This window comes from Cricetulus griseus, chromosome 2 (genome assembly GCF_003668045.3).
Source record: "Cricetulus griseus strain 17A/GY chromosome 2, alternate assembly CriGri-PICRH-1.0, whole genome shotgun sequence".
NCBI lineage: Eukaryota > Metazoa > Chordata > Mammalia > Rodentia > Cricetidae > Cricetulus > Cricetulus griseus.
This window is the reverse complement of record NC_048595.1, coordinates 162,957,255-162,968,073: the sequence shown is the minus strand read 5'-3', so window position 1 is coordinate 162,968,073 and position 10,819 is coordinate 162,957,255. Positions and strand designations below refer to the sequence as shown.

The window sequence follows — 10,819 nt, the reverse complement described above, 5'->3', positions numbered from 1 at the left end:
TGGTCTACAAAGCGAGTACTAGACCAGCCAGCACTACACAAGTCTTGGAAGAAAGCAAGGAAGGAGGGTAGGGGAGAGAGAGAGGGAGGAAGGGGAGGGGATACTGATGGTATCTGACAGGCTTAAGAACAAGTTACAAGAATGAAATTATGAACAGAGACTAAGAAAATAATTTTCTTCAAAATGAAGACCTCGGTTCACAAATAAGGAATACCACAGGAAACTTCTTCAAAATTTTATAGCAGAATTGTGAGGAAAAACTCCATTGCCTGACCCAACAGCACACACTCCTAACCAAAATCTTCATTTTGCTGACATCCATGCCACAAGATCTTGTTTCCAATATAACACAGTTGTCCAAATTCATCCAGCGTTCAAGGATAATGTTCTCCCATCCACCCGAGTCATTGCTGTAGAGGCTCTCGCTGCCTCTGGCCAGGTCAGGCTGAGGGCAGCTTTACACAGATTCAAACTTATCTTGCCAGGCCAAGTATCTCTGAGTCAGATTCTTTGCTGAAGGCTTGGAGTGAGCCAACACTTCTAAAAAGTCCTTTGTAGTCACGGTATCCAGATGGATCTCGGGTAAACTGCTGCCCTCTAGACAAAAAGGCAGCAGTCAGGGCACAGTGCGGCACCTCGCCAGGCACCTGGGCCAGGTCTGGAGACAGTGCCTAATATCCCGTTCCTGGCACTAATGCATCTCAAACGCACATCTCAAGAGGGCTGTTGGGGAAACTTTCTAATGAGCAACTGATGCCCTGATGCCCTGACCCTCACCCACTCCCACCACCCTGCCTCCAGAAGGGACGTCAATATCTTGTTATCAAAGTACTATTTACTACTTGTATAGTACCTCAGATGGACCCAGCCCCACACCAGCGTGTGCCAGAAAAGCAAAAACCCAGCAACTGGAATCTTGCAACAGAGGAAGCAGCTGACTGAGTACATGGAGGATGGAGATTTAACCAGAGAGCATACAAATATAAAAGACCACAGAGGCTGGAAAACCAGGCGCCAGGCTCCACCTGCTGGTCAGAGCGGTTGGGATGTTTGCACTCAAAGAAAGCGCTCGGCCACTGAGTCCATTTTGGTATTTGTATATTGAAAGACAGGGTCTTGTTAAGTTGCCCAGGCTAGCCTTGAGCTCACTATGTAACCCAGATTGGCCTTAAACTTGATCCTGCCTTTGGTCCCAAGTGGCTGGGCGTATAAGCATGCATCACCACATCCCACCAAGAATTGGGATACGTAAGCACAAATTTCTCTCCCAAGCCACCATCATTGTGGGACCCCAACCATACCTGGCTGGTGATTTTCGAGCAGACTGAAGATCTTTCTCACTGGCCGCATGGCTGCTTCCCTGCAGACTAGCTTGATGTCGGAGCCTGAGTAGCCCTCTGTCTCCTGAAATAGTAGAAAAGCCAGGACAGTCAGTGGGCAGAATGCTGGTGTCCTCTTCATTCTTGCAGGCAGGATCCAGTATCAGATCACTGGCTTAGAATTTTGTCATCCCCATTCACCAGGCCAGCATCCCTGGGTAAGCAATGCTGGAGGGACAGAAGGTGCTAACAAGCCCAGCTAACTGGCCTTTGGGGATGATAGCTTCCTCATACCTTCAAATATGCTGTGAGATGACTGGACCACCCAGTGTTGCCTAGTGGGGCCCTTATCCTAAGTCTATGATGGCTAAAGTGGATATCTTGTTCATAAGGCCATTATTGTGTTTGAGGAACTTCAGAAAACATTAGGTTTAAATATCTACCCAAAGCAGAAATCCTGGAAATGGATGCCTGTGGATAGCTGTTCTTGGCTGTAAACTTGACTACATCAGAATTAATTAAAACCCAAGCAGCTGGTTATATCTGTGAGGGATATTTTCTTAAATAAATTTGAAGTGCCAAGAACCACTTTTAATTCAGATCTTTAAGGTGGGAAGATCCACCTTCAATCTGGGCCACACCTTCCGCTGGCAGCCTATGTAAATGCATGGAAGAAGGAAGCTTCCTCTGTCTGTCTGTCCTCATTCTTGCTAGCAACTTCATCCCTTCACTGGCACTACAGAACCATTCAACCACCTCTTTGGAATTCTGGCCTATACAGAAGACCAACTGAGACATCAGCCTTGTGGACCGAATTCTTGGGCCTTACTCTGGTAGACAGCCATTGTTAAAGTAGCTGGACCATAGCATGTAAGCCATTCTAATAATCCCCTTCATATGTACATACATGTATGTATTGAATATACATATATTCACTTTATAAGTTCTGTTCCTCCTGAGGACCCTGATCAACACAATACCCAGTAAGGATCAACAAGATACATACCTTGAGTTTTTCTTTGCAGAGGATTCAATCAATTCATTAATCACAATAACCCTCTGTGGATTCTTCTCTACCCATTTTAGGGATGGAGAAACCAAGGCTCAGAGCATAAGTGATGTCCCTGAGATCTCACAGCTGATACGCTGCAGGGTCAGGATTTGACTGTAGGTTCTCTAAATCTGAACCCCATGCTACTTCCTACAGCTCCCACTTTCTTCTTCACTGTAGCCCTGTCTCTCTTTGGAGCCCATTCTTTCATAGGGAGGGGTTCACTACCCTACTGCGCAGTTTGGAGCCTCCCTCTGAGGCTGCCCACCTGGCTCAGAAAGCTATACTCCAGCTCTGTATGCAGCTCCAGGGCTTGGTTCTTGCTCACAGGGGGCAGCCAGTGGTAGATCATGGCCTCTCTGGCCTCTTGGCTGGGGAGATCAACCAGAATCCTCTTCTCCAGACGCCGTAACATAGCACAGTCCAGATCCCTATATCACAAGAAGACAGGCAATGGATAGAGTGGCAGAACAGTGCTTCAGATGGACTGACAGGTAGATTTCTTACATCTATCTAGTTAGTGTGTGTGTGTGTGTGTGTGTGTGTGTGTGTGTGTGTTTGTGTGTGTGTGTGTGTGTGTGTGTGTCATGGCACATGTGTGAAGGTCAGAGGACAGATTTTGGAAGTTGGTTCTCTCTTTCTACCTTGTGGGTCCCAGGTCACACTCAGGTCATCAGTCTGGAGGCAGCTGACTTTACTCACTGAGCCATCTCACTGGCCCCAGCATCTATATTCTAAGTGCAATTTAGCTTTACAAGAAGCAATTCTGTTCCTTAATTGTCACTATAACAGAGTAGTTAGGACAGTTACTTTATGTTGTTTAAAGAGAGAAAGAAAAATTTAAAGATGTGGAAAAATAGGTGAAAAGAAAATGGGAAGAAGGGAGACAAAGAGACAGGGCACCTTCAAGACTTGTCATGTGAAGGACGTATGTTGGTGACAATGGGCAGAGGACAACTCACAACAACTAAGCATGATATCCACTGAGATTTTAATATGAATTGCTGGACTTGATCTTGCCAGTGAGTCAACTATTCTATAACGTCACTTGAGCATTCTGGAAGTATATGAACTTTTCTGAAACTCATCCATCCTGGAATGAATAACCACCTCACTCCACTGCTCTGGTGAACTCAGCACCAATACCCTCCTTCCTAGGTGCCCAGTACCAACATAGTCTAATAAAAGACTCGTCCTCTGTCAGTCCAGGTTTACACAATTTCACACTACTAAGTAGTTTTTTCTAAACCTCTTAATGTGAAAAATCAAAGCAAATAGAAAAGTAGAATAAAAGTATGCAATCCATCTATACCTCTGCCATCTTGACTCAATAGCAGACAATACTTGGCCATATTTGCCTCATGTAGCTTCCCATATCATCTTACTAAGCTTCTAGATAAATTGCACCACTGACCCCATCTCTAAATTACACCACATCATGCCAAAAATATCTCTCCAGGATTTTCCAACCAAATCTAATGAACAGGTATTGTATACAGTCATTGTCTCCTAAATCTATTGCTCAAAGACAGCCTCTCTGTCCCAGAGAGAAGGACTGGAGTTCGCTGTAAAATGCTTCGGGCCCTAAATGCATCTGGTGTTTTCCTTGTGGCACTGTGTGACAGGTCATTCTGTAACCCAGCTCCAGATGGAAGCTGGGACTAAAAGCTTGATTAGGGCCAAGATGTTCATTATGGAGAGTGTTTCTCAGGCAACATGGTTTTGTATTATGGCACATCAGGATACATATATGTATGTCTCAGCATCAATGACATGGTGTCAATTGCTGGGATCATCCGATGATGATTCAACTCTCCATTATAAAAGACACATCTTCTAATTATTAAGCATTCTGTGTACAAGCCTTGACACCACATGACCGTGCCATCCTTTCTCAATTAGTAGTTGTAGAATATGTTACTGACCCTTATTTGAAGGAACTGTTGTTCACATAAGCTTTCATATAGTGATTTAATATTGTTTTTGTACCAGATTTTTTAAAGACTTATTTATGTATAATGTATACAGTGCTCTGCCTGCATGCACTCCTGCAGGCCAGAAGAGGGCACCTGATTTCATTATGGATGGTTGTGAGCCACCATGTGGTCGCCGAGAATTGAACTCACAACCTCTGGAAAAGCAGCCAGTGCTCTTAACCCTTGAGCCATCTCAAGGAAAGATTGAGATGAGCCAGCCCACGGAAAGATTCTTTTTTACTGAGAATATTTGTCTAGAAGGCCAACAAACCAATACCAGGAGTTCCAGAGAAAATAGCAGAGGAATCTCATGAAGATGACAGACACCTCAAGGGAATGTCCCAGATTCCTAGTAAAATGTTTTCTGTGTTTGAAATGTTAATAAGACCTAACATGTAAACAGCATTTACTAAATGACTGTGCCAAGCTCTTTACATAGGCTAATTCACGTACAACCCCATGAGGCTGTGCTATCCTTGTTGACAATGAGGAAACAAAGGCTTAAAAGGGGTAAGTAGCTCACCTGAGCTACTGATGGCTCAGGAACGACAGTATGACTTGGAAAACAGTCTGGCACAGTTCTCTGCCCACAACTCCCAAACTGCCTCATAGTGAGCTTTCAGAACACCAAGAAAAAAAAATAGATGACAGAAATTTCCAGAGAGAAAAAAACAAGTTACCTACGGTGGATTAAACATAATACTACTCACGACACACATGGTACTGCATACCTGTAATTCTAGAACTTGGGAAGCTGAAGGAAGAGGATCAGTGTTTAAGATTAGCTTGGGCTACACAGCAAGCTCTGGGCCAGCCTCAGCAGCAGAGCAGGATCATGTCTAATTAAAAACAACAACAAACTTCATCCACAGCAGCATGAGATATTAAAAGAGACCAATGCCTTTAAAAATTCTGAGGAAAAATAATTTCTAATAAAAGAAATCTGTAGCTTGATCCGAAATACAGATAATTTCAACATGTAAAGCCGAAACAATAAAACAAACCAAAGCTGGGCAGGGTCTAAGCTCCAGAGGACCTGACACACAAGAGAAGGAAATCACCAGCGTGGCAAAGGCTGGAGCTCGGGGTCCCCTCTGCACACAAGGTGCACAAGACAAGCAATTCAGTTTGGGTCTGGCATGAAGGTTCTAGAAGACAATCTGCAAGAAGAATGTATCAAGCAACTGTTGATTTGGATAGTACCTAATTCTTGTCCCCATCTTGTCCTGAGTGGCCTCTTTATAGGAAGATCAAGACAACAGAAGCACATGGAGGGAGTGGGAAGGCAATTATTCAGTATAGATATCTGTATTGATCAACTAATGCCCTAAAGTGAGAGATTTACCTCAAAACTGCTTGTGGGTACAAAATAAGTGCAACTCTCTGACAGCCAGGCCTGATGAATGCACTCTTAATGACATCAATAATCATATAATCATATGAGAGAGGAAACAAAGGACAAATGGAATATACCCAGAAATCATTCTTTATGCCAATATATTTATATATAAAACTGTAACTTATAGTCACCAGAAAAGACTCCTCCTGGCTCTTGCACTTAGATTTTACACTAGTTATTTTTGTTCTCATGACTCCTTCCTCCTGGTTATTCAGTACTTCTATCCCATCAGTGGTCAAATCAACCAGTAAGCATGAGATACATAAGACATATGAAACACAGCAAGGCTCGTAGACCTCTGCCTACTCTAAACACAAAGCGCTATATACCCTGGCCACACTGAGCACTCCCAAGGGCCACAATACCTTGGATGTGACAGCCTAAGTAACCAAATCAGACCTTGGGGATCCCCCTCAGCCTTGAACACTGTCCTTGCCCTACTGCATTGCCCTGGAACTGAAATCATCCCAAAATTCACAGCATGAAAGAATCAAGCACAATCCAAGTGTATTCCTTCAACAGTTAACAGTATTTCAAGTTCAAGCTATCTCGGCATGCTAACAGAAGAGCAAACCTCCGTTCAGTAGACAAAGTCTTTGCAATCCATCCATAACCACATGAAATGGGTGGTCACGACAAGCCTGGGACAGCAGGCTGCTGAGCTATCTTTGATAGCTCACAGGGAGCCAGAGGTTCAGGTGCTGTCTTCTACAGTGAGCACCACACAGAAGGCTGCCTACTTACACATTTCCCCAGATAGATCCACCCTCTGCCCTTGAGTTCACTTTCAATTCTAGCTCTGATGTGTGTGTGTGTGTGTGTGTGTGTGTGTGTGTGTGTGTGTGTGTGTGTGTGTGTGTGTGTCAGGGGGTGTTTACTGAGTACACTTCAAGGGAGGAAGTCATGGCAGTAACTGCAGTGCTGCTAGCATGTTCGTGTCAATTTCTTTATGGGGACTTATTTTTCCACTTTGTCAAAAGGAAAGTCATTAAAAATCCAGAGCTAGTGCTCTGTATGCAGTAAAGACTTTTGATTTGCTTTAATGTCTATCCTAAAAATTACTTATTACACCAGACATGGTGGTACACACCTGTAATTCTAACACCTGTGCAGTGAGGAAGGAAGGGCATGAGTTGGAGAGAGCCTGAGCCATACAGTGAGTTCAAAGCCAGCTTAAACTCATAGCAAGACCACTTTTTTCTGTCTGCACACACAGCTCACACAGTGCTGACTGCATCCCCAGCTCATGGTTATGTGTGTATATGTCTCCAGAGGCCAAGTATCATGGACAGTATGTCTTGGATTCCTGCTTCTTCCATTATGTAGAGCACTAAAAAGTTCCCAAGAAATCCCACTCAGGTGGGCGGGTGTGCGAACTGTGCACTCGGATCTACTGGCTTTGTGTAAAATGGCCTGCTTTCTTAAACTCTTTGAGTTGTTTATAAAGGGGTTTGTGCTTTGTTGAAAATTAGTACATTGTATTCAAAATTAGTTTAGGTTCATGGGGAGACACTGCATTAACTTGGGTAATGGGAATAAAGCTCTGTACTTCCATTCTTAGTGACAATCATGGACATTGTGAGTTCTGGGACTAATCTGCTGGGCTCACATGGCAGTGCTTCTGAAGAGGCCTGGAGAGATGCATGTCCAGGGCCTCTCCTCTTATCTGAGAGGCCAGAGAATCCAGAAAGGGAGCCCCAACAGTGCAGTCTTTGCTGTACTCATGTGTGAGCTAAAAGTGTCACTTCGCAGGAGTGAAAATTGCCTCACATTACCTATTGATTATTCCCATCCCAAAATACAGTACTAATAACTGAGGGGAAAGAGCTGGCGGCTCTGACCACAGCAAAAGGAAAAACTAGATCAGAAATCTTGTCTTAAGCCCCCTTTAAAATCTCAAATAATTATAAAAAGCACTTTTCGAATGTACAGTGGAACCTCCTGGAGGCAGAGGCTCTCAAGTGCCAAAAATAAAGAAGCTCAAAATCAAAACTGGATAGATAAAGTTAAGATTATGGGAGACTTGGGCTATTTGCCTCTTGGTTGCAAAAGGCTTAGGTTTTAAAGGCTTTGTGTGGGGCAACCAAGAAAGTCTGGGTTCCTTAGAGGTAGAGCCAAGGCTTGCAACATAAATCAAATATTCCATATGGCTGAAGGCACATATCCAGTATGATAGCATAGGTTAGAATATGTCCCCGGTCCCCATTAGCAATGGAAGCCATCAAGAAAACAAGTACTGCCTTGCACTTTGGGGAGAGAAAGTCTTCATAGATAGGTTTAAACTATTGGCCTTGTCATAGTCCTGGATATCTTAAGCTGAGATGAAAAATTAAGTCAAAGTGGTTCGAAACCTGAAACAGTCAAATTTTCTCTTCAGGGTCTCAATGCATGACTCACACAGATAGCATCTATCATCAATAAAACTACAAAACAACCATTAATAAATCCCCCTTAATGAATAAGCCATTAATAAAATTACATATAACAACCTCAATGAATGAAAGTCAGAAGAAAAAAAAACTAACAGAAATACACTCCATTGACTGGAGAATAAAATAATGTTTAAAATGTATAAAGACAGAAATGGGTGACTCAAAAATATGATCAAGAGACTTGCACTTGCCACCTCCTGATGACCAAAACCCGTGGATTTTATACAATAAATAACCTAAAGGGAGACTCTGAAAGGCTGGGAGAGGAGGCAGACTGGCTGGGGACCTCAGGACTTATGAACTGCCATGGCAACCAGTGCCCTGGGCTTTCTTGCCTCTCATCTGTCCTGATGGTTCACTGGAGAAGCCCGTAACTCAAAACTACACAGACAAAGCAACAAGAACTCTCTCCAGCCACAAGATCAGAAACAGGAGATTTATAAGACAGAAACCTGTTTGATATTATCTGTTCTAATCTAACCAAGCACTGCTGGAGATACCCCTCCCACCAAAAGATTGGAGGGGTGGCAAGGAGGGAATATATATATGTATGTATGTATGTGTATATAATATATATATATATATATATATATATTATATATATATATATATATATGCTCCCTTTCTCCCAAAGAAAAGACAAATAAATGACGGGACACTAATGTAACGGAATTGTTTGCAAAGGTGACCACAGTACGTCAAGCTAGGAATACCAGCAAGCCTAGCATAATACAATTCCACCCACAGGATGACTCCATTCTGTTGCAGTTTGTGTGTGCTCCATGTGCATGGTTTGAACACATGGTAGGTATCTCTGGAGTGTGTTAGGCCACTAGATCTTGTTTTCAATTTTGTTTGTTTGTTTGTTTGATGTGCTAGATGGAACCCAAGGCCTCAGTCACACATGCTAGGCGAGCACTCTACTTTCCTAGCTAGATCCTGCTTTCTGCACAGTGCTTACTGACCTGTGGTAGATCACGTTAGGAAAATGTAGACCAGGTCAAAGCCCAAAGCTGGAAGACAGAACCTCAGAGAGCACTTCTCCTCCCCCAGGTTCAGAATGCTGGTGGCTATTGTGAAAAGAACGGGGGTTATGTTTACTGGTCTTTTTCATCACAAACATGTATTTCTATAGGAACACCACAGGAGCATCCATATGGAAAGAAATCGGTTTACATGGGTGGCAGAAAGGCAGTCAGAATAAGCCAGCAGCTGTCCTAGGAACCTTTTATATCTAGAAAAATGGAAGTACAGTCACAATGGGATGGCCCATGTGAGCCACTGTTAGTGTCCCCCAAACAAGCCAGGGCAGTTTCATTTGCAGAGTAGGAGACTCTCTGCTCTTATGCCTTTTTCTGAATATTAGAATAAAGTGTCTTCTAGTTTTTTAACCTACTCATTGGGCCAGTATCTGCTTTCCTAGAGGGTTCCTGGAATCTCTAGCCATTTGGAAAGCAGCCAAGGAAGACAGGAGTGTCAGCATGTCACTCATAGCCCCCCACATCTTTTGTACAAACCACCATAGAGTTAAATAGACATCTCTAGCTGGAATTTGTCTTGTTGGCCCTGTTCAGCACGTCATTCCCTCTGGACTCCTAGGCCTGAGCTTGTGAATATGCAACAATCAAGGTAGGTCAAATTAGCCCTAATTATGTTCCCTACATTTCTTTTTCTTTCTTTCTTCCTTCCTTCCTTCCTTTCTTTTTTTTGTTTTTGTTTTGTTTGTTTGTTTGTTTTTTTGAGACAGGGTTTCTCTGTGGCTTTGGAAGCTGTCCTGGAACTAGCTCTTGTAGACCAGGCTGGTCTCTAACTCACAGAGATCCACCTGCCTCTGCCTCCCGAGTGCCGGGACTAAAGGTGTGCACCACTACCACCCAGTGCTCCCTACTTTTCTTAACATCGCTATTACACTAAGTGGTAATATTAAATGTGCAGCATTATTTATGCCTGTTTGTTCACTTACACATCAGACGACACGGAGAAGTGGTTCCTTCTTGCTTCCTTCTGGCCCTCCCCCATGCTATCTATCTATAGACAAGCCAAGGGAGGTGAACAAAAACTGTAAGCCAGCTCACTGCTGAGACAGCAATAAAGGTCTTCTTGCCCAGTGCCTGAATGATGCACTTGACGAGAACTGCCCCAACTGTAAGGAATTGGGTATTTTAGGACTGAGTCTTCACATGGTTGTTCTGAATTAGTTTATTTCCCCAGGTTAGACTGCTTGGGTCAAATGAGGCCCTTTCCTCAAGTAAGATCCTGAAGCCCAGAAAATCTTATTCATTAAGAATATTCCTTCTGCCGGGCGTTGGTGGCTCACGCCTTTAATCCCAGCACTCGGGAGGCAGAGGGGGGCGGATCTCTGTGAGTTCGAGACCAACCTGGTCTCCAGAGCGAGTGCCAGGATAGGCTCCAAAGCTACATAGAGAAACCCTGTCTCGAAAAAAACAAAAAGAAAAAAAAAAAGAATATTCCTTCTTCCTAGAACATTTCCTTATGAAAGGGATTGGCAGTATGTCTCAAGGGTGTTAAAATACAAAGCCCTCTCATTCAGTAATTCCACCTCCAGATATCTTTCATAACAACACAACTGTACCCAAAGGTGTTACAGTGTGCATGTGTGCACACTGGTTTATGTATGCACA

General features: G+C 43.4%; 1 protein-coding gene across 1 annotated transcript in view; it reads right to left on the bottom strand.

The window, feature by feature from the left end:
• Positions 1-221: 221 nt before the first annotated feature.
• Katnal2 (katanin catalytic subunit A1 like 2) overlaps positions 222-10,819 on the bottom strand; it is a 54,811-nt gene continuing 44,213 nt past the window's right edge. Inside the window, exons 14-16 of the mRNA XM_027397932.2 lie at positions 2,639-2,801; positions 1,302-1,404; positions 222-597 (exon numbers count right to left, since the gene is read on the bottom strand). Of these exons, the coding sequence (XP_027253733.1) occupies positions 458-597; positions 1,302-1,404; positions 2,639-2,801 (406 nt within the window). The 3' untranslated portion in view covers positions 222-457. The remainder of the gene's footprint in view (positions 598-1,301; positions 1,405-2,638; positions 2,802-10,819) is intronic.